Source organism: Amphiprion ocellaris, chromosome 21 (genome assembly GCF_022539595.1).
Source record: "Amphiprion ocellaris isolate individual 3 ecotype Okinawa chromosome 21, ASM2253959v1, whole genome shotgun sequence".
NCBI classification, from domain to species: Eukaryota; Metazoa; Chordata; class Actinopteri; family Pomacentridae; genus Amphiprion; species Amphiprion ocellaris.
Window position 1 is genome coordinate 1,692,579 of NC_072786.1, and position 21,968 is coordinate 1,714,546.

The window sequence follows — 21,968 nt, forward strand, 5'->3', positions numbered from 1 at the left end:
GTTAAAAAAAGACCCACTAAAGAAAGTCTGAATCCAGTCCTAAAAAAGTCAGAAACTAGTACAAAATTGGGACCAAAACCAAACCTAAACTACTCCTAATAAAAGTCCAAGGCCTGCCCAAGACTGATTATTATTATTACTATTATTAGAATTTGTAGTTTTTGTGAAAAAAAAAAAAAAAAAAAAACCCTCTTAAAAACACTTTAGTGTTTTATCCCAGCAGTTGTTCAGTAGCTTTATCAGGTTTGGTGAAATATCTGTAATTCAGTTTTGAACTTGATATGCAGGTGAATATTAAAGCAGATTCTGGAGAGAATTTATAGTAAATCCTGGAACTAAACTCAAACCTAAACTGAGCAGGATATTAGTTGTTGAGTTTTATAGCGTCATAATAAAAACCTGATTTCAACGTTTGCTGGAGGGTTCTGATTGAACACATGGACTTACAGCGAACTCGGCGTGCAGCTTGTGGGTGTTCTGGACGACGTCTCGGAGCTGCAGTCGGGTCAACGGTCGCCCCGCCGACAGCAGGTACTCCCGGGCCGCCGCCTCCCTCGGCGTTACCATGGCGATGCTGAGGGGCTCCACGGCGCCGAGGGCTGACATGTCCAACACCAGAGAGACGTTGGAACCTCGTCTGTAGAGGAAGGATGGGAGGGAAAAAAGGAAAAAGAGAGAATCTGTCAGAGCCACTTCCTTCCTTAGTTTTTATCGATTCATGGATGAAGATTTACGGCTCAAAGTTTAGGAAACTATCACCTGAAAACCAGCAGAACAAAACGAGACCAGAAGAGAAAAACAAAACATAAAGCAACGAGAGGAAAGTGGTGGACATGTATGGGGGAAAATGAGCTAGCAGTGGAGAAACATGATAATACAGTGAAGGAAAATGAGTCCAAAGTGAGAAAAAATTAGCCTACAAAGATAAAAATGAACCCCATATTGAAAGAAAATGAGCTCATTGACAAAACTTTAGCCCATAGTGATTTACACACTCATTTTTCCTCCTTTTTGGCTAATTTTTCCTCACTGTTTGTTAATTTTTCCTCACTGTGAGGAAGCAAAATGAGCCATGAACATCCCTAAATTGCTGCTTAAGTTTTTTTGTTATTTTTTTTAGTTTTTCATGGCAGCTGTTTTTATGTGACTCAGAATAGAGGCTGTAAAACTCTTCTGAGGTGAAGATATTTCTGTATTTATGATGAATGAACCAAACTCGCGAACAGATCTGTGACACTGACGGAGCAGCATGTCGGGCGTGACTCGTCGGGTTCGTCGGCTACGTGTCGGCCCGTTTCCTCGGCAGGAAGCTGCTTCTTCCAGCTCGTCTGATTGCCGACTGGCCGCCGTCCAGAGAGAACAAAACTCTCACAATCAGACGCTGGAAAAACATCCTGTTCTCACCGCCAGGAGCAGATCCTCCTTCCTGTTCGGACCTCCAGAAACACTCTGATGTAACTGATGGAGGCTGGAGGTGTTTTATCCGAAGGTTATGAAACTTCAGGAGGGAAACGAGCTGCAGCCAAGATTTAAAAGCTTTAAAAACGCACTAATGATGATAAATGAGGTCTGATTTAACCGGATAAATCCAGAAAACAGAAACTACAACCACTCTCAGGGGATGAAGATGTGAAATTAATCACAGTTTTACATGTTCTTTTTTTATTCTTAAAATTGTCTTATTAAGAGATGAAAAATAAAGATTGTGGCATCGAAAAATGTAAATAAAATTAGTTAGAAGGCTTTATTTGAGGGATTCTATTTAAAAATCATCACATTTTCATTTTAAAAAGTCAAAACAATGAGACAGACAAATTTATGAGATTATTAATAGGCATTAAGACAAAATTAATAGATTTTTAGTCAGATTTAGGGAAAAATTACATTTATTAAGTCAAAATTAAGAAAAATTATGTAAAATTTAAAACAATGGGGTTTATTAAGTTAAAATAAATAAATATTTAGTTAAATTCACAAATTCTGAGATTTACTAAAACTAAAACTATGATCTAGTTAATCAAATTTCTATTTTTAAAAAATCAATTAAGTGAAAGTTATTAGATTTTTAGTCAAATTTAGGGAAATATGACATTTATTAAGTCAAGATGAAGAAAAATATGATAAAATTTAAAGCATAATGAGATTTAATAACTAAAAAAACAAATATTTTGAAAATATGAAGAAAATTATAATGAAATTTAAAAGAAAATGAGATTCATTAACACAAAATAAATAAATATTTAGTCAAATTGACAAGATTATGAGATTTAATTAATTAATTTAATTAATCAAAATTTTAAGATATTTAGTTAAATTTACAAAACTATAAGAAGCACTAAATCTAAATTGTATCATATTTAATAAAAATTGGGGAATTCATTAAATAAACTATGATAAAATTAAGCTAATGACATTTATAAAGTTCAAACTGGGTAATTCTCTAAATCTAAATTATGATATTTATCAAGTCAGAATATTGCAAATTGTGAAACATGATGATTAAACAATACCTAAATGAGCATTCTGAGATACTAGTTGAGAATTACGCCTTAAACCAACGATAAATACGGTTATATCAGGCAGTTATAACATAATAAGTCTGAATCATGAGACACTAAATCAGTCGGACGGGACGTAAAGTTTATATAAATGTGCTGAAACCTGCAGTAAGGTGTAAACGTCGTGTAACGGAAGAACGTCTGATTTAATGTGAGGAAACACCTCCCTCCATATAAACACAGCAGCTCTGACAGACCTGAACTAACACAGCAGATACGGTTATAGAGGAAACCAATGAAGTCGACTCGTTGTAAGTCCTCAAATAAGGTTTTAATAAAACCACCAAACTAGTAGAAGACATGAGAACATTTCCAAGTTCCTGAAGATCTCCTGGAGTCCAGTTAAATACATCATTAAGAAATGGAAGATGAAACATGAATAAATCTGACTAGAGCAGGGCGTCCTCAAGACCTAAGAGACTAGAGAGGGAGGCCACCAAGACTCCTATGACTCCTCTGAAGGAGAAAGAGACTAGAGAGGGAGGCCACCAAGACTCCTATGACATGTGGAGACTCTGAAGTCAAATGGAAGAAGGTTCTTTGGGCTGAGGAGACCAGGATGGAGCTTTATGTCCATCAGAGTAGATGATATGTTTGACAGACACAAAACATATGATGCTGCTGGTGGTAGCATCATGATGTGAAGCACGGAGGTGGCAGCATCATGATGTGAAGCACGGTGGTGGCAGCATCATGATGTGAAGCACGGAGGTGGCAGCATCATGATGTGAAGCACGGAGGTGGCAGCATCATGATGTGAAGCATGGGGGTGGCAGTATTAACGACATTAGATTCGAACTCGTCACTTTATCCTACTTTTCTGTTTTTTCTTGTTCTAATTTTTCTCACCTTTCCTGAAGTCCGGCAGCAGCTTTCATCCTGAAAGGGGAGGGGCAGAGCTTCAGCTCGTGATTGGTTGTCACAGGGGCGATGCTGACCAGGGGGGCGGGGCTGTCGCCGTTGGCAACCGGGACCAGGGCGGAGCTACGAGACAAAACGGAACAAATCCAGTTGATAAACCTGCAACTTTATCGTTTAAAAAAAAAAACAAGATTCACAGCTGATAAATGGATCTCTGCTCTTGGGCGACTCGTTCTGGAGCTTTCAGATGAAGCTCGAGTCAAAAAAGACTTTTAAATGGCAGAAAAACGAGCGAATAAGTGGAAATAATGTTGTTTATTGAAGTTTTAACACAAACAGGAAGCTGTCAGCGATCCTCCACTCCACTAGGTGGCGCTGTCTAAAGAGTAATTTAGCGATATATAATTTATTTTCTCATAGAAATATCATTTAAACAGTTTCATTGTTGGCAGAGTAAACGTGAATCAGTAATAAAATAAAGTAAAAGTAAAAATACAACATAAAATTAACGGTATAATCCAGTTAACTGAGGAAAATTAAGTTTTTATTGATGCTTAAAATAAAAGAATTTGAGTAAAATTTAGCAGCTAAACATAAAAATTTAAAAGAACCTAGTGAGGGAGGCCACCAAGACACCGACACGCTGCTGTCTTTCTCGGCAGACTCACCTGGGCAGTGGGACAGGTGGAGCGAGGCGCCGGGAGGCTGTGATTGGCTGCTGCAAGGGAGTGGGCGTGGCTACAGCAGGAGGGAGCTCAGCCTGGACCATGCTGCTTCCTGACGCCTAAAAACCCAGAAAATATTTATTTAGGTGTTCAGGTGTTTACAGGTAGATTTTCAGGTGTTCGGGGTTCACCTTGGTGCCCTTTGACCTCTGGGCAGAGTCAGGAGGGAGGGTTGGGGTCAGGTGGAGGTCAGGGGGCGGAGCTTTGAGCTGTCTGTCAGAAACCTGAACCTTCTCCTTCAGTCGGAACAAAACCTGAAATAAAACGAGAAGAAAAACATGAATCACTGGTGAAGAACCAGTGTTTTACTTATGTCAACATCACAATAAACAATCTACAAACGTCAAAAAGTCAAATTTTAATCTTTTAAAGAGGAAAATTGAACAATAAATTCATTTACACATTAATATTTTAACAATTTTGGTGCAAAATCTGTCAAACATTTGCTTGAGATCCTTAATTTCAACTTAATATTTTAAAAAATCCATTCATACAGGAAAGAATTTGGTTTTTGTTCAAGCTGTGCTGTATTTGCTGATGTTTTATTGTTTTTTTCAATGTTTTATTGTTGTTTTCTGAAGCCTTGTGTATTTTAATGTTTTGTAAAGGATCTTGTCACTCCAGTTTTGAAAGATGCAACAAGCACAAAATGTATTATTATTGCTATGATTATTATATTTTCATTTTTATTATGTTATATATATATATATATATATAATTATAATGTATATAATTATAATGTAAATATATAATGTATATTATTATTATTATTATGTTTTCTTTATTAGTAGTGTTATTGTTACTGTCATTTTTGAAATTACATTATTTTAATATTTTAATTATTATTATAGTCATTGTTTTTATTTTATTCTTACTATATATTTTTTATTATTTTTTTATCATCATTATTGTTGTTATTATTATTCATTTGAATCACATTAGACATAAAGGCGCCAAAATTGGAACCAAAAAACAACAGATTTAAATTAAACACATTTATTCATTTGAATTTCTGCAACTTTTCAGATTTTTTGCAATTTTTTTTTTAACAGATTTTCATAATTAAATCAAGACTTTTTAGGACATTTTATGCTGTTTAACCGTCTAAAACCTAAAACCTGCTGCTGGTTTCTTTAAAATAAAACATAAAAACGTAAATCGTTATCAGAAGAACAGCTACAGCGGAGTTCAGAAGGTTAAATTAAGGTTAAGTAAAGTCAAAATATTCAGGTTGCTTAGTCTTTGTTTTACAGAATCGTCCATCAAACTTTAGAGGATGATACGAGTCACAATAATCTCCTTAATTTTATTTATTCTCGTTGCAGTTTTAGATTTCACTGATTAAACTGAGCATCAGATTGACAACTAACAGAGAATTAAATACTGTCTTGTATAAATCTAATTTCAGGTTTAACAGACATCAGATCCAACAGGAAGTTCCACATTATACCAGAACCTGTTTTTTTTGTGGTGCAGCGTCGCCTCCACGTGGACAAAATGTGTCGCTGCAGATGAGAGAAAAACTAAAATACAGAAATACAGAGATTTATTTAACTTTTTCAACCATTATTTAAATAATAAATCATTCATTATTCATTTTTGTTTCTCAGTGTTGTATGTTTTTATTATACTACATTATATTATCATAGATTCAGTTATTAGTAGTGGTTATTTTAGTTTTTATACCTCTTTCGATAGCATTTTTTTAAATTTTGTTTTGTCTATTATTTACTATTTTTATTTTATTATTCATTTCTAGTAATTTTTTTCTTTCTTTCATTTATTTAAGGGGTAGGAGTTACTGATTGACTGTCATCTCTTAATATTTTTATATTTTTTCAGTTTTATTTTGAATTATTTATTTTATTTATTTGTTGTATTTGTTTAAAGGAAGTTTTGAGTTTGATTCTTGTTCCTCCCGACCTTTAATGCTCTATTTACAGTTACTACCTGAAAACGACCAAATAATAATCCAAAACAATTCAGCTTTCTTCAAGTTTCTTTCTTTATTATTATTATTTCAAATGAATTAATTTGTTTATCTTCTTTATTTTCTGTTTTTGGCTGACTGTTTTCTGTGCTTCTCTTTTCTTACCTGATCACCTTTTTAAACTGCTGGTCTTCAGAGAATTATATAAAAACACAATAATGCTTCATCCACGCAAGTAGTTTATATTATATTATATTATATTATATTATATTATATTATATTATATTATATTATATTATATTATATTATATTATATTATATTATATTATCAGTCCAGGTATGATTCTGTGTTTTACCATCAAGCAGGTGATGACGATAATGAAGACGGTGAAGAAAAGGACGACAGCATAGAAACCTTCTCTGCTCCAGACATGATCCCACTGCTGCCCCTGGAGGACGTTTTTCTGAAGGAAAATACAGGAAATTAGAAAATCATGTTGTTATAATAACAGTCAGACACACATGCGGACAAAATTGTTGGTCCCCCTCAGTTAATGAAGGAAAAACCCACAATGGTCACAGAAATAATTTCAATCTGACAAAAGTAATAATAAATAAAAATTCTATGAAAATTAACCAATGAAAATCAGACATTGCTTTTGAACTGTGGTTCAACAGAATTATTTTAAAAAATAAACTCATGAAACAGGCCTGGACAAAAATGATGGTACCCTGAACTTAATATTTTGTTGCACTACCTTTTGAGGCAATCACTGCAATCCAACCATTTGTGTAACTGTCAGTGAGACTTCTGCACCTCTCAGCAGGTATTCTGGTCCACTCCTCATCAGCAGACTGCTCCAGTTGTCTCAGGTTTGAAGGTTCCTTCTCCAGACGCCATGTTTCAGCTCCTTCCACAGATGTTCAATAGGATTTAGATCAGGGCTCATAGAGGCCACTTCAGAATAGTCCAATGTTTTCCTCTTAGCCATTCTTGGCTGTTTTTAGTTGTGTGTTTTGGCTCATTATCCTGTTGCAAGACCCATGACCTGCGACTGAGACCAAGCTTTCTGACACTGGGCAGCACATTTCTCTCTAGAATACCTTGATAGTCATGAGATTTCATTGTACCTGCACAGATTCCAGACACCCTGTACCAGATGCAGCAAAGCAGCCCCAGAACATAACAGAACCTCCTCCATGTTCCACAGTAGGGACAGTGTTCTTTTCTTCATATGCTTCATTTCTGCATCTGTGAACATCGAGCTGATGTGCCAGAAAGTTCCAGTTTTGTCTCGTCTGACCATAGGACATTCTCCCAGAAGCTTTGTGGCTTGTCAACATGCAGTTTGGTAAATTCCAGTCTGGCTTTTTTATGATTTGTTTTCAACAATGATGTCCTCCTTGGTCGTCTCCCATGAAGTCCACTTTGGATCAAACAACGATGGATGGTGTGATCTGACACTGATGTAGCTTGACCTTGGAGTTCACCTTTAATGTCTTTAGAGATTGTTCTGGGCTCTTTTGTTTCCATTCCTATTATCCATCTCTTCCATTTGTCATCAGTTTTCCTCCTGAGGCCACGTCCAGGGAGGGTGGCTACAGTCCCATGGATCTTAAATTTCTGAATAATATGTGCAACTGTAGTCACAGGAACATCAAGCTGCTTGGAGATGGTCTTCTAGCCTTTACCTTTAACATGCTGGTCTATAATTTTCTTTCTAATCTCCTGAGACAACTCTCTCCTTGGCTTCCTCTGGTCCATGTTTAGTGTGGTACACACCATGTCACCAAACAGCACAGTGACTACTGTAACCCTATAAATAGGCTGACTGACTGATTACAAGTTTGTAGACACCTGTGATGCTAATTAGAGGACACACCTTGATTGAACATGTCCCTATGGTCACATTATTTTCAGTCTTTTCTAGGGGGACCATCATTTTTGTCCAGGTCTGTTTCATGAGTTTATTTTTTTAAATAATTCTGTTGAACCACGGTTCAAAAGCAATGTCTGATTTTCATTGTGTCACAGTTCCTGCCTGGCCTCCCTTCCTTTCTTCTTCTTTCCTCCCTCTCTACCTCCTTTTCTCCTTGCTTCTCTTTCTCTTTTCCTCTCTTCACCTCCTCTCCCTCAGTTCTACCTGCCTCTCTCCTCCTCAGTCTTGGTCTCGCCCCTCAGTGCTGCACACCTGACTGGAGGTAATCAGAGCTTATTGGAGACAGCTGCGTTCAGCTCTGCTTTACTGTTAATAAAGGAGTCTTTGCAACTTGACATATCTTGCCTGTTACTGAGTTCAGATCCCCCAACCTGTGACACATTGGTTAATTTTCATAGAATTTTTTATTTATTATTACTTTTGTCAGATTCAAATTATTTGTGTGACCATTGTGGGTTTTCCTTTCATTAACTGAGGGGTACCAACAGTTTTGTCCATGTGTGTAAATAACAACCAGGCTCTGCTCTACTTACAGTCTGGTTCTGGAACATTATTACAGCAGTGATAATATTAATCTGACTGTCTTCCTTGGCTGATCGATGCCACTTTAATTGTCCTATTAAACTTTCAGCAGCAGCACTCTGCTCTGTAACGATCCCCATCCATCCAGGTTGCCCGTCGCCACGGCAACCAGTGAGGCTGCAACTGCAGCAACCGAGCGGCAGCATCCCATAGCACCGCCGGACGCTCACCTCCGTGGAGACCTCGGTGATGCCGAAGTGTCCCAGGTGGCGATGCAGCACCCGGACATTCAGCGATTGGATGACCTCCTCGGCGGGACGGGGCTCCGACGCTCCCAGCCTATCAGAGGACACGAACAGCTCGATGCTATTCTTCTTCTCCTGCTCAGAGGGAGGAAGAGGAGGGAGTCGGTCAGCGAGTTAACGGCATTAAACGTGGAGGAAACGTTAAAGCGACTCACGTTGAGCTGGTTGATGTGGACGTGACCCGCCGGGACGCCGAGCGCCGCCGCCACACCTTCCCGAAACCACCGAAGAAGACTGACGTTCAGCCTCCGGACGTCAACAGCCAGGTACTGAGAGGAGGAGGAGAAGAAGAGAGGGAGTGAAGACAAACCTCCAAGGATCAATAAAGAGATGATAAAGAACAATAATAACAAAAATACACAGAGGAACTATCTGTTCCAGTTTAAAGTCCACAAAGTTCATATTCTGCTCATTTTGGAAAGTTTCTGTCAGTTTTTGACTAATATTAAACTCGTTTTTAATTATTTTGGACAAGTTTTGAGTCAAAGTTTGAGCTAATTTTGACTGAAAATAATCAATGAAACACACAGGAGGTACAGTGATCAGATCAAGCTCAGATCAAGTCTAAATTTTTCAGCTCAAAACATCATAAAGATGGTTGATTTCCTGCTATAAAGGCACTGTTTCAGTGTCTGTCACTTTAAATTCAGGAAGAAAACTCTCTCTGCATCCGTGATTGTTAGCCACATTAGCTGTGTGGCTAATATGCTAACTTTAGCATTAACACTAGGGATTTTCCTATTGTTGTGGCTAATACAAATGTTTGCCACATAGCATGCTAACAGTAAGGATTTTATTATTGATGTGGCTAATGCTAATATTAGCCACATTAGTCAAACAGCATGCTAACACTGAATATTTTCCTATTGTTGTGGCTAATGCTAATGTTCGCCACATTAGCCACACTGCATGCTAACACTAAGGAGTTTCATATTGGAGTGGCTAATGCTAATGTTAGCCAGATTAGCCACAGAGCATGCTAACACTAAGGATTTTCCTATTGTTGTGGCTAATGCTAATGTTAGCCACTTCAGCCACACATCATGCTAACACTGTGGATTTCTTTTGCTTTTGCCACATAAACCACACAACGCACCGACAGTAAGGTTTTCCTGTTATTGCTAATATTAACCACTTTAGTCAAACATCATGCTAAAACTAAGGATTTTCCTATTGTTGTGGCTAATGCCAATGTTAGCCACATTAATCACACTGCATGCTAACAGTAAGGAGTTTCATTTTGGTGTGGCTAATGTTAGCCATATTAGCCACACTGCATGCTAACACTAAGGAGGTTCATATTGGTATGGCTTATGCTAATGTTAGCCAGATTAGCCACACGGCATGCTAACACTAAGGAATTTCCTATTGTCATGACTAATGCTAATGTTAGCCACCTTAGCCACACAGCATGCTAATAGTAAGGAGTTTTCTATTGTTATGGCTAATGCCAATGTTAGCCACACAGCATGCTAATAGTAAGGAGTTTCCTATTGTTCTGGCTAATGCTAATGTTAGCTACACAACATGCTCATACTAAGGATCTTCCTATTGATGTGGCTAATTATAATGTTAGCCACATTAGGAACACAGCATCCTGACACTAAGGATTTTAGTACTGTTGTGGCTAATGCTAAACAACCCACAACAGCTTCATCTTTGCTGCTTTGTACTCAAATCTATCAGAAAAATACCTTAATGAAGATACTGTTAATGAAAAAACAGCCTTGGCGGTGCTGCAACTGGTACTAGCCTCTCGCTGCAAGTTGTCTCGCCTCTTTTGTCTATTCTGAACTCTAGCCTCTGAGAAATGATGTGCTAACACTGACAATTTCTTTTGCTTTTGTGGCTAATGCCAGTGCTAGCCATATTTCCCACACAGCCTGCTAACACTAAGAAATTTCCTGTTGTGACTATTGCTAAAGTTAGCCACACAGCATGCTAATAGTAAGAAGTTTCCTATAGGTGTGGCTAATTCTAATGTGTGCTAACACAAAGGATTTCCTTATTATTGTGACTAATGCTACTGTTAGCCACATTAGCCACATTAGCCACAGAGTATGATAACACTAGGGATTTTCCTATTGTCGTGACTAATGCTAACGTTAGACACACACCATATTAACAGTAAGGAGTTTCCTATTGGCAACTTCTGGCTATTCTTTAATTGAGACATGAAGAATAAATTAATTAAATTGTTTAAATATCACAACTGAACGCTTTGTCATGGATGAGTAGTTCAAGGACCGTTGGAAAGTTGAAAATCTGACAATTTTTTCAGTTTAGCAGTGAAATCAGACAATTTCAGGAGAAAAGCAGGAGGCAAACCTAAAATGTTCATCAGCACGCAAAGTTTAAAATTAAACCAAATTTAACCAAAGCAACAAAAAAAACGTGTAGTCAGTGACACAAGGATGTCTCTGATGGAGCTATGCTAGCAGTTTCCCTTTGTTTGCATTGTTTGTGCTAAGCTAAGCTAAAAACAGACTGAATTATTGTAATTTTTATTGCAGTGAGACTAAAAACTAGCAGATTGTCAAATAAAACAAACCACAAACATGAATTCTGACCTCTGCTGCGTCCTGTCCATCAGCCTCACACCTCCTGTGGCTTTAAACCTCGTCGGTGTTTCAGAAACAACATGTTCCTGCTGCCACTTTAATTCAATATCCGGATACAAACGGCCGCCAGACACTCGGCTGATGTTATTACCCGTCTGCTTCTGGTTTCACTTTGTTCTCTTTAAACCAACCGATGTTTCTTCCTGTCTCCAAACAGACATAATAAAGAAACGCCGCTTAAAGTACAAAAAATACCCAAAAATAATCAAACATAAACCGACGTCTGGGCGATAAAACGTCAAAAAACTCAAAAAATTCTCACATTTAAGGAGCTGAAACACTCAAACTATTTATAAATAATCAAAACTACTTAAAACAGTCAAAGCAGCGACACTTAAAAAATAAAAAATATTTACGAACATAAAAGACCAAGAAATCCACATTTATTGTCACTAAACCGCTAAATTTTCTGCCATTCATGCTTCACAAAACGAGTAAAACTGTTAATAAATAATCAAAACTGCTTCAAAAAGCAGCACAGAGGCGTCCAAACGTTTCACCGGCTCAAAGAAATGTTCAGTTTAATGACAAAAATGGCCAAGAAAAACAGGAAATTCTGAAGCTGAAACGTGAATATTTTCTGACATTTTCCCTCAAACTTTTCATAAATAATCAAAAATATTTAAAACGGTCAAAGCAGTGACATCGAAAAAGCGAAAAATATTTACTTTACTGACATAAAAGCCCAAGAAATCCACATTTATTCTCACTACACCACTAATAATGCTAATGCTAATGTTAGCCACACTAGCCACACAAAATGCTAATACTGAGGATTTCTTATGTTGTTGTGGCTAATGCCAATGTTAGCCACACTGCATGCTAATAGTAAGGAGTCTCCTATTCTTGTGGCTAATGCTAATGTTAGCTACACAGTTTGCTACTACTAAGAATTATCCTATTGTCGTGAGTAATGCTAATGTTAGCCATATTAGCCACACAGTGTGCTAACACTAAGGTTTTCCTATTGTCGTGACTAATTCTAATGTTATGTTAGCCATATTAGCTACACAATGTGCTAACACTAAGGATTTCCTATTGTTGTGGCTAATGCTAGTGTTAGCCACACAGCTTGCTAATATTAAGGATTATCCTATTGTGATGATTAATGCTAATGTTAGCCATATTAGCCACACAGCATGCTAACACTAAGGATTTCCTATTGTTGTGGCTAATGCTAGTGTTAGTCACATTAGCCACACAGCATGCTAATAGTAAGGAGTCTCCTATTGTTGTGACTAATGCTAATGTTAGACACGTTAGCCACACAGCATGCTAACACTACGAAGTTTCCTATTGTTGTGGCTAATGTTAATGTTAGCCATACAGCATGCTAACACTAAGTATTTTCCTATTTTCGTGACTAATACTAATTTTACCTACATTAGCCACACAGTGTGCTAATAGTAAAGACTTTCCTGTTGTTATAGCTAATGCTAATGTTACCTACATTAGCCACACAGTGTGCTAACACTAAGGGTTTCCTATTGTCGTGACTGATTCAAATGTTAGCCATATTAGCTACACAAGGTGCTAACACTAAGGATTTCCTATTGTGGCTAATGCTCGTGTTAGTCACATTACCCACACAGCATGCTAATAGTAAGGAGTTTTCTATTGTGGCTAATGCTAATGTTAGCCACACAGCCTGCTAATATTAAGGATTATCCTATTGTCATGACTAATGCTAATGTTAGCCATATTAGCAATAATCAATAAAACTGAAAACGAGGAAACTGAAGCAAAAACAAACAGGAAGACGCTTATAAACAAGCTAAAAACTGACAAGAATCCAAAAATTCTCACAATAAACTTCTAGATTTTTAGTCTTTTGTGCTTAAAAAACACCTCAAACTGTTTAGCAATCATCACAATAGCTGTAAAAAGCAAAAATCAGCCCAGAAACATTTAAACAAACTGCAAAATATTCAGTTTACTTCCAAGAAAAACAGACATTTCTCCCAATGAAGCACTAAATTTACCTGCTCATCACAAATCTGAATTATTTTTAATCATACAAGTGGACAATAAGACAACAGAGTCAGAAAAAAAAGCAAACATTAAAACTAAACCAAAAAAAAATACTGACACTAAAACCACTAAATTGTGCTTAAAAAGGGTCTCAAAGTGTTAATCAATGACCAAAATGTTTCAAATCAGCCCAGAAACAAAAATAATCCAAAAAATCCACTTTACTGACACAGATGCAGAAATTCTGACAATGAAACCACAAGATTTTTCTCCATTTCTGCCTAAAAACGACTCAAATTGACTCGTTTCTAATTAATTTTGTCATCCGACTCAATAAACTGGTGCAGCTTTAATTAGTTTAAGCCGATAACGAGTCAGAAAAGCAAACAGCAGCAAGCAAACTGATCAGGTTTAGGAGATAAAAACCAAACAAACAAACAACAACAAGAGAAACTACAGTCTAGAAAGTGAATAATAAAACAGAATAAAGTGACAAAACCTTTAAACAACCCAACAGCAACGTTTAAACAACCTCACCAAGTGAACATCCAAACATTGTTGATCCTCCGGAGGAATAAACCGACGCTCGGAGCCCCACTTCCTGAACTGCTAACTCTCTGATCTCTGATTGGCTTAGAGCCCGACCTGCCGCCTGATTGGCCGTAGGCCAGGTAATGCCATTATCTTGCCGCGCTTCCTGTCGGGATCAGCTGCTATTTATGTCCGACGCACACACAAAACACACACAAAACGCACACTAATAACCACTAATTAGCCCTCAGGTCAGGAGGGGGCGGGGGGTCTAATTTGGGCCAATCAGACGCATCGGAGAGGTGAAGACGGGGAGGGGTGAGAGGAGGGGGGAGATAATCAATAAAAACAAAACAAAGGGGGAATGAGCGATGAGAAAAAATAGAGAAAACTGGTCAAAAACTGACAAACAAAATACATCAATTAAAGCTACAATAACTAGTGGATTGATTAGTTGATCGGCAGGAAAACAATTTTTTTCTGACAGTAAATGAAATATTTTACTGTTAACCGTTCAATTACTGTGTTTATTTACTTTGATTATTTCACTAAACAACCAGTTATTGAAGAAAAAGCTGAAAAAACAAACAAAATCAAGCTTAAAAATCAATTAAAGCTGCAATAATTAGTTGAATAATTGATTAGTCGATCGACAGAAAATCATTCGCTGTTTCCAGGTTCAAAATAATCATCTGAAAAATGTAAATTCTTGTTTTTCCTGACAGTAATTAAGTTTCTTCATTGCTATTATTTTCCCAAACAACCAGTTATTAAAGAAAAAGCTTAAAAACAAACAAAATAACGCTCAAAAATCAATTAAAGCTGCAATAATTACTCGATTAATTAATCAGTTGTTCGACTGAAAATTCACTGAATTGTCAAACATTTGCTTCAAAATAATCACCCGTAAAATGTAAATTGTTGTTTTTCTTGACAGTAAAATAAATATTTTACTAGTAACTGATCGAAAAAAGGCTTAAAAATTAATTAGAGCTGCAACAATTAGTCAACTGAATGAATCAAAGCTGCTTCCAGGCTTCAAAACTTCACCTGTAAAATGTTAAATGCTGTTGGAAATTGAATATTTCAGTGTTCGACTCTTTAAAATGAAGTATTTTCTGCTGTATCTACTAGAATATTAAAATAAATAAATACAGTTTTTAGGAATGTAGGAAAATAGAACTGCAAATTTCAACCAGTTTTTCTTTACAGATTCTTTTCCACATTACAGCTGGTAAGTCACAGAAAAAACAAATAATTTATATATTAATTGTAACAACAATGTCAAAACTGAAAAAACATCCACATTAAATATAAATATTTGTACTTTTATTCTGGATTTGTATTTTTATTTGTTCCTTTGCAAGGCTTGACAGTAACATCACACTATTTTACTGTTAAAATCCACAAACGCATCTGTTTATTTGAAAGAAAAAGAGATTTTAGTGGTTTAATTAAATTACAGCTAATTTATTTATATTGGTTTACAGTACATATTGATAACTGTATTTTCTACAAATATTATTCTTCTCTTTTGGAATATTTCACCCGAAAATAATCCTCTAAATATAGGAATTTTTTTTGCAGATTTTTTTAGATTTGAAAGAAAAATGTTTTTTTTTTTTACTGTTTTGTTAAACTACAGATAATAATTTGTAAAATAAACTCTTAAATCACTACATATATGGACCTAAATATCCGTATTTTATGCTTTTTCTTTCCTCCTTTATTCTCCGATTCTCTGAACCATCTACATTTCTGTCTGATATCGTAGAAACGAGCCTTTTTTTTCTTTTCTGCTGGCGGTGGAAACGTGAGCGTCACGTGCATCAAACAGCTGAATGAGTTCAGATTATTCACGCTTCGGTCGCTTCGTTTGAGAAAAACGGTCCAGAAACACGACATCAGAGCTTCTATTCTCAACTCTGGGAATATCACACAGGATTTAGGAATAAAAAACTGCATTCTGTAGCTCTATTAAACCATAAAAAACATCTTTAACCCTGAAAATCATTTGGTATTTAGTGATTTATTATTTAAAAATGTGCCTTTTCTCCCACCTGGGTGAACATTTATCAGTCAGATTGATTAATTTCATGTTTCTTTCAGCTGTTGCTTCTCCTAAAGTGAAACTAAAACCCAGATTAGTCAGAAAACACTAATCACTGCTAAGTTTTGACACAAACCCTCATTTGTTGTGAGATTTTCTGGCTTCACAGAAAAGAAAGAAAGCATCAAGTTGTCTGGAAGAGTAAAATTTAATCGATTAGCACCTGTATGGTAAAATAATTGCAGGAATTTAACATTTAGTTCCACTTTTTTTGGCAGATTACAGTTTTAAATGAAAAGATTGTACAGTTAGCCTAGCCTAGCATAGCTTAGCACAGAGACTGAAAACAGATGGGAGAAGCTAGCTTGTTATTTAGGGAATAAGTGTAATAATTTTGGAGAACTTTGTTGTAATTTTAAATACATTTTGTAATTTAGAACAATTTGGGGGTCATAATAAACATTACCATCATTTGGGAGAAATTTTTAGATCTTTTAGATGAGTTTTTGTAATTTAGGATGAATTTTCAAGAAGTTTTTGACATTTTGGGACAAAGTATGAGTCATTTGTTAGTGGAGGAAGGTTTGATGCTATTTTATCTGCACTGAAATTTTAACCGATTGTTTTGTGCTAAAATGTTCATTTTACTGTCACAAAGGAGAAAATAAACCAGAAAATTTTCACATTTTAGGTCATAAGTGGACAAAATATGGACAATAATGATGATTACTGATGTTAATAAGTTAACCGAAGTCGTGCATGTCAGAAAATATATTGTGGATTAATACCTGGTTGTTAATTAATTTTGATATTTAAAGGAAAAATGAAGAATTTTGGAGAAATCTGTTGCTATTTTACACATTTTTGTCACATTTAGGACAGTTTTGGGGTCATTAATAACATTTTAAAAAAATTTACCTTATATATGAATAGTTTATGGTTTATTTCCTCTTCTCTAATTATAAACTAAATATTTTTGCACATCTTTGGCTTGAAAAACACTAAATTTTCACCATTTTCTGGCATTTTACGACCAAACAACTGATCGATTAATCAAACTGAATAATAAACAATGAACACAGTCGTTAGCCGCTGCCATTTTTGACAATTTGACGCTGTTAAAAGTCCAAATTATTTCGTCTTATATCGACTTATTTTGTCCCACATCCTTAAACTCACCAGCTATGAATCTGAGAGTTAAAAATGCACATTATTTTTTTACACCAAAGTGCAGAAAACAGCAACAAATCTTCCCCCACTAGCAGACAGAAGCTGCCGTTAACAGGATGAATCATTTCTCTCTGTGGGTTTGAAGTCAAAGTTCAGAAACAGAAAAAAACATGAATTATTTATCAGAGATGTGGAACCTGCTGGGTTCTGCAGGTTCTAATATCTGCAAAACGAAGAACATTCTTTATTCCAGAAGACGGAAGAACCTTAAAGCTTGTTTAAATCAATGTTTTTACCAATATTTATTTAAAAAAGCATTAAAAACGTCAAAATAAACTCATCAATATGGTTAAATGTGCATAAAAGATTATTTACACCTAAAACGAATGAAAGTCTGTTTATTTTTAATCAATAATTTACTACTCAGATTTTTCCTGTTTTGTTAAAAAATAATAATTTACATATTAACATAAAAAGAAAAACAAAACTGTATATGTTTACACATTTTTACAGATGTCTTTGTTTTTTAAAAGAAAAAAAAACTACACAAATTTTTTTTGCTGTTATTTTAGAGATAATTCTGAGTTTTTGTTAAATTACAGATAAAAATCTGGAAAAATCAGAAGAAAATAAATGATAATTTACATAAAAACAAGTCAAAAGTGATGGTGGAATTACACTAGATTTACTGTGTTATGATGAGCAAAAAATCATTTTTTTTTACAGATATTTTTGTTTTTGAAAAGAAAAAAAACATATATATTTATTTTTTGCTTTTATTTTATAGATATTTCTGGCTTTGTTAAATTACAGGTAAAAACAATGTAAAAAATCATAGAAAATAATGTTAATTTGCGTTAAAATCAACAAAAAAATCATTTTATTACAGATATTTTTTGTTTTTTAAAAAGAAAAAATATGTAGATTTCTTTTTTTGCTGTTATTTTAGAAATATTTCTGTTTTGTTTTAATTAGAGACAAAAACTTGTAAAAATCACAGAAAAATAATGTTAATTTACATAAAAACAGGTCGAGATCGGACATAATGTCCAGATTGAAAAGTTCATGGTGTGATTTTTCATATTTAATTTACATATTATGAACTAAAACCTTACAAAAATTATATAAAGTACTATGAAAATACGACTGGCTGTAATATATATAAAGTATTGCTTATTTTTTAAATGACACAATAAGAATAAAGTGAAATATAACAAAAACAAACATCAAAATGGTGCTTCAAAGGTTATTTTTTTGCAGTTTCTGGATGACAAATGGTTTAATTTTGATGATTTTTTAAATAGAAAACACGTCTTTCGGATATGTTTTTGGGCTTTTACTCATCATTAACACCCCAAAGTTTTTCATTTATATGAATTAATTTGATATATCAGAGTGTGAGTAGGCGATCTGATAACTTTAAATCATTGATGATGTTTAATTTGTCAGATAATCATTATTTTCTACTGGATAAACATTTTTCTGTTCATAAACGTAGAGAAAGTTCCTCCAGAGATCATCTGAGGTTCAGATCGTCGGTTTTCAGCAGCGGCCGGCAGGGAAAAGTCATGTGACCAACAGGAAGTCAATTAACACACTAAAGGGTTACATAAGGTTGAGTTGAGCCTCGCAGCAGTTTGTCACTGATAAAAGCAGAAAAGAGCAGCGGAGGATGGAGATTCTGACGGCATGACTCGACTGTTATCTAACGTTTATCTGGTTCTGACTTAGAGGAGAACTGGAGAACTTTGGTTCTTTCATAGAACTATCAAAGTTCTTCTGGAAATATGACAAAATCTGTTGGGCCAAAAGTATACAAACGGGAACTTTAACTACCAGTTTTAAGGATGTAGAAAGGAAGAGTTAGGGTTCGGTTTTGGATGTGATTTAAAGTTGGTTTAGGATTTATTTTACTCTGGATCTGGTCCTGGATGGGGACTGGTTTCAGACTGTCTTGGGCAGGTATTGGACTTTTTTTTAAGGAGTAGTTTAGGTTTAGTTTGGGTCCCAATTTTGGACTGTTTTTTGATTTTTTTGGGACTGGTTTCACACTGTATTCTGACTGGTTCTAAACATCTTTTTGGACTTGTTTAGGTTTGATTTTGGTCCTGGTTTTAGACATTTTTAGGACTGGTTTCAGACTGTCTTGGCCTTTTTTAACTCCAAGAACACCAAACCTACCCCAAGCATGGAGGTGGCAGTATCATGCTCTGTGGCTTTCTAGAAGTGCTTCTGGACTGGTTTCAGACTGGATGTTGGACTGGTTCTGGACTTTCTTGGGTGGTCTTGGACTTTTTTTTTTAGGAACAGTTTAGGTTTGGTTTTGGTCCTAGTTTTAAATCTTTTTAGGACTGGTTTCAGACAGTCTTGGACTTTTTTATAAAGTAGTTTAGGTTTGGTTTTGGTCCTGGTCCTGATTTTGTCCTGGTTTTTGGACCTTTTTTAGGACTGGTTTCAGGCTGTATTCTGACTGGTTCTGAACATTGTTTTGGACTGGCTCTGCTTTGATTTTGGTCCTGGTTTTAGACCTTTTAAGGACTTTTTTGGACTGGTTTAGGACTGTCTTGGGTGGGTCTTTCTTTAACTCTCTTTAACTAACTTAGCTCTGTGGAACTGGAGCTTTACACAGAGTAAATAGAATAATGAAGAAGGAGGATCACCTCCATGTTCTTCAGGAGAACCTAAAACCATCAGCAGAAGGCTGATCTTGGACACAGTTAGATGTTTCAACTAGACAATGAGTCCAAAAGCACATCAGACGTGGTAAAGAAATGGTTCCATCAGGCTGGAATGAAGGTTCTAGACTTCTGGAGGTTTTCAGAATCACTCAGGAGAAGTTAAGAGGCCGTGAAACTAAGAAAAGTTGATTAACACGACTTTGTACATCAACAAAATTGATAATTCAGGTTACTGTTTATGTATTTTTGATCCATTTCATCATATTTCCAGAAGATCTTTAATAAATCCATGAAAGAACCAGCATTCGTGGTTGTTTCTTGCCGTAAATCTTTGCATTTCAGGGTTAAAACTCATCATTTCACTTCTTAAACTTTTAGTGGATTGGTCCTTTTTTAAACTCTCTTCCACCATCAGGTCTCCTGATCATGAATATATTATTTACAGTTAGACGCACATTTAGATTCCATATTAATATTTTAAATCACGTGCTCAGGGTTGTTTTATTCATCAGGCGTTGTGCTGCTGACCTACATCCTACTGGAAGGATCAAACAGACCAAACCGTCTGTAAACTCCCAACATCCCATCTGTCTTTTGGTTTCCGCCGGAGGTTTGTACTCGACTCCCACAATGCATCTGTGGCGACAAAGTGTTTTGGCAGAAGACTGTGGGAGTCAGTTAAATTAAAGAACTGAGATATTTCTACGAAAAATAAACATCTGCCCACGTCGATAGACAGTTTCAGGCTCTGATGCTGTTTCTGAAAGAATTAAAGTCCAACTAAACCTCCTCAGAACCAGGAAAACATGTATCTGTGGTATATTTAATGAAGTTCTACCTTCAAACTGTGAAGATTTCCAGAGTTCCAGGTCTTTGAAGTCCATAGAGGTGAGTCCAGATTTATCACTTTCTAATGGATTTTTTCTCTGAGAACTCTCAGGGATGAGAATGACAAATGGAAAAAAACTCTGAAAATGTCTGCCGAAGGCACGGAAAATTTTTGTAAAATTCACTTAGAAATGGCATTCTCTGGTGACTTTTAACAGTGAATATATAAGGCAATCAACACCCAAAATCCATTAATTTCTTCAATGAATTTCACCTGTTTTTTAAAAAAATAATATCCCAATTTGGTGGGCTACCAAGGGGATGCATGATCATTATCATTTATGGTACATTCAATTTTTGAGTTTCATGCCTTTCAAGGAATCTGTTCATTTAAATGCAACATATTTATACCCTGTTCATTTTAATTCTAATACAACATATTAATACCCCACTATTTTGTTGTTCAAAGGAATGGCACAGTTTATATATGAATTAAAAGAACTGAAATATACACAAAGAATCAAGTACCTTACCACAAATATGTTGTGAGCTGCTTTATCCACTAACCCTAACCAAAACAACCATAGATCTATACGTATCCACGCACCAGAAATGATCAAAACTCAACAATATCGTGTGCTTGCATATCCACGAAATTTAACATGTGGAAGGAAACAATCAGATGAAACTGGTGCCAAATTGCTGCCGAAAATAGGCGGATGTTGTCATTAACATAAATAGCGAGTGATGTTTACAGATAGCAATGCCGATTTCCGTTCTCACAGCTGTATCTGATTTTACAATGCGCATTGCCGAAAGATGTCGGCGGCGGGATGGCCATCACGGCGGGCGGCCATCACAAGCCTCGGCTTGCGACGCGCCGGCCGGCCGGCTGCTTGACTACCCCTACCCCCCTACAATTTTCTCAACGGATTTACACGATTCACGAAAATTATACTTTTGGCGGAAAAAAACTTGGAATTCCGCGGATCCGCGGAAAATTCTCATCCCTGAACTCTGAATTCTGTTAGAAAATAACTAAAAAAGCTAGAAAATTACCACAAAAACAGAAAAATTTACCACAAAAAGGGACCAAATCACCCAAAAAAGCTCCAAAATTACCACAAAAAAAACACAAAATCTGCAGAAAAGGGGGTCAATATACCACAAAACTACACAAAATGTCCACTGAACGATGCAAAATTACCACAAAAAGTCCCAAACTATCACAAATAGATCCAAAATCAGCACAAAAAGAGCCCGAATCACCACAAAAAT

The 21,968-nt window shown here is 35.8% G+C and overlaps 1 protein-coding gene across 4 annotated transcripts in view; it reads right to left on the bottom strand.

Moving 5' to 3' along the window:
- ptprr (protein tyrosine phosphatase receptor type R) overlaps positions 1-21,968 on the bottom strand; it is a 56,006-nt gene that overhangs the window by 14,808 nt on the left and 19,230 nt on the right. For all 4 annotated transcript variants that reach the window (XM_035944576.2, XM_035944575.2, XM_055006426.1 and 1 more), the window contains 7 exons: positions 8,997-9,110; positions 8,767-8,916; positions 6,431-6,538; positions 4,276-4,398; positions 4,088-4,203; positions 3,408-3,542; positions 448-637 (listed from right to left, as the gene is read on the bottom strand). In XM_035944576.2, the coding sequence (XP_035800469.2) occupies positions 448-637; positions 3,408-3,542; positions 4,088-4,203; positions 4,276-4,398; positions 6,431-6,538; positions 8,767-8,916; positions 8,997-9,110 (936 nt within the window). The remainder of the gene's footprint in view (positions 1-447; positions 638-3,407; positions 3,543-4,087; positions 4,204-4,275; positions 4,399-6,430; positions 6,539-8,766; positions 8,917-8,996; positions 9,111-21,968) is intronic.